The following is a 2,717-nucleotide window of genomic DNA, read 5'->3' on the forward strand; positions in this document are numbered from 1 at the left end:
TTATCCTTATGGGCATTTAGCAACACAAGTTTTAAGTAATTTTTTTTAAGATAAATACTTATAATGAAGCATAAAAACATTACTTTTGTTTCTTATGGTTAGAAAATCACTAAGCTTATATATAGCAAACTAAGATTTTTATAATAAGTAAAATTCGCCACTTATTAAATTTTTATTAGTTGTGGAATTGCTCAAATTCACCAACCAAAATAAGGTATATTCTATGGTTTATTGTTATCTTATAAAAGTTTTTATAGACATTATGATTTTTTTAAACTAATTAAACTGAAATCAGAGAAAAACACCTAAGATGAAAACAATACAAGTATTTTTGGAATAGTTTATTTACTATTTTAAATTTTCTAAACATCTATAAATATTGTGCAGCTAGTTCTTACGTCGACTTATGCGCACCCACACTTAGTTATGTACATATCATCCAACTTTTTATGCACCATGTTGTTCAAACCGTCGTAGTACATGATGCTGAGCGGCTTGGTCTCTTTCGCGGTGCAGCAGCCGTCTCGTGCGTCCTTGTCTATGACCTGGTTGGTCATGGACACCAACTGACCCCGCATCGTTGACATGTCCTGGGAGCGACACGGCCCGGAGCAGTAGTAAGCGTTCCAAGACTTCGGAAAAACCACAAAGTTCCAGTTGACTGAGCTGAACTCGATGTTGAGATCGTGACAGCAGCAGTGAGAAGGTTGCAACAATTTATTTGCACAGATCTCAGTCATGTCCCTGGTGTTCAACTCGCGCTTACTCCTGCTTTTAACCATCGGGTTTTTTTCCAGCGAAACTTGTATGTAAGGTCTCTGTTTGTATGTTAAATTTTAGTACTATTTTATTATTATGATAAGAGACACTTTTTAATTATACAAAATCATATATATTACAACTTTAAAAGATAAAGTTTTTTAAGTTAGTATAGGTTATTATTTCACAGAAATGTGTATAGAGTTTAATTTACAACTAAAACTAGAACTTACATGGGGGCTGTTTTTATCAGTGAAGTCAACGGACAAAATTTGATCATCTTCAGCGTAAATTCGAATTCGGCGCCCCTCTTCGTCATTTTCCAGCCACTTGTTCACGTGGCTTAAAACGTCCAACTTTTTCCAATGCCCCTTGTCGCTTACCAGCTTGACCTTCCGTCTCGGTCCACTGAACGACTCGGAGGCGCCGTCGGCGGCAGTCTTGTACTTGACAATGTTGATGTGGGTCTCGTTTTTCGTTCTACCAGCTTGAGGCTTGACGTACAAGTAGAGTGAAGCTTTTTTCGCGATGAAGCTTCTCTCATTTTGCGTGATCTCGAAGTAGCTACCCCTGGTTCCATGCTCGCGCTCAGATTTGCTCACTGAAAAAAAATAAAATTTATTTGAAGCACATTGTGTGTATATACATATGTTCATATATATACGTATATTTACTTCAAAAGAAAAGTATTAAATTTACATAATAAAACACATGTTTTTTACCTTCATACATGACAGCGTTAATATTCAGGCACTTTAACTTTTGTAGATTGAATGTATGATGAGTGAACAAGTTGTTTAGTGCAAAAGTGTAAAACTAATTTTAAACATTGTTTTAAGTCTTTATATTTTTCGAGAATTCTACACTTGAATACATTATTACTTAAGGATATAAAAAAAAAACTATGCTTGAAGGTCAATCAGACAGCCGTGAAAATGCAAACAAAAAGTTTTTGACATTTTTTTTTGACCGCACTTCAACTTAAAGAAAGTATTGTTAAAAACTAGAATTTGATTTTCTGCAAAAAAAAAAATTATCAAAAGATTTTAAATAAAAAACTGATTTTGACATTTTTTTTATTATTTAACGTATTAGTTTAATTAAACTAAAAAAGTTCTAAAATCGATTCCGATTATTTTTCGAAATCCGCTGTTAATAAAAAAAAATAATTGTAAGTTTTTTAAAAAACAAAAGTGTACTCGATTAGTTTGAGTAATACTTATTATAATAGTTTAAGAATAACAATACCACAAGTTCTGAAGTTATAAAACTAAAGTTTCTAAATCGTATTATCTATTATAAAACAAAAAATTATACGTATACACTAAACATACGTAATACAAATTAAGTAAAAGTTTTAAAGTGTCATAATTTATGCAGTTTAGCTTGAATTTACGTACAATAATTCTAAATCTAAATCTATATCCAAAATAACGTTTTAAAAAATTTTAGTTAAACTTGAAGGTAAAGTTTTTTTTTGTAGTTTTATCATAAAGCCTGAAACTAAAAAAATATTTCGTTATTTTATTTTTTTTTTACATAATTCTTATTGGTTTTTTGACTGTTAAAAAAAGTCAACTTAAAAACTACAACTAGTTGGCTCTTATCAAAATATAACCTGGTTTCGCAAGTATGATGAGCTCCTTGTTCGACGAACTTCCCTCCTGATCTTGTCCTTCCGTGATTCCGTACCTCTTCTTATGGGACTCGATCATTGCCGGGCTGGGCAAGTCTTCGGCGCTGATGTTCGGAACGCTGTCCAGATCCAGTTTTTCCAGCAGAGTTGTTCGAAACTCCTCTATTCTTTTCATTCTGGCCGAGCTCAGCCTTTGGCAGTGCAGATCGTCCGGGTCGCACGAGTGGATGTCAGTATTGGAATCTAGATCGTGCATTGTTGCGGAGGAGCACGACCCGCATACAATTATAAATGCGCACAAAACCAAGAAGTGTTTAAGCAT

At 33.3% G+C, this 2,717-nt stretch overlaps 1 protein-coding gene across 1 annotated transcript; it reads right to left on the reverse strand.

Annotated features, from left to right (window-relative positions):
- Window positions 1-404: 404 nt before the first annotated feature.
- Window positions 405-2,717, reverse strand: LOC145832562 (growth/differentiation factor 8-like). Its single transcript, XM_082939876.1, has 3 exons — window positions 2,378-2,717; window positions 993-1,360; window positions 405-818 (listed from the first exon to the last, which is right to left on the reverse strand). Exons 1-3 carry the CDS (start codon window positions 2,715-2,717, stop codon window positions 405-407), a joined length of 1,122 nt encoding a protein of 373 aa, XP_082796002.1.

The sequence above is a fragment of the Thalia democratica genome, chromosome 3 (assembly GCF_965202585.1).
Source record: "Thalia democratica chromosome 3, ktThaDemo2.hap1.1, whole genome shotgun sequence".
Lineage (NCBI taxonomy): Eukaryota > Metazoa > Chordata > Thaliacea > Salpida > Salpidae > Thalia > Thalia democratica.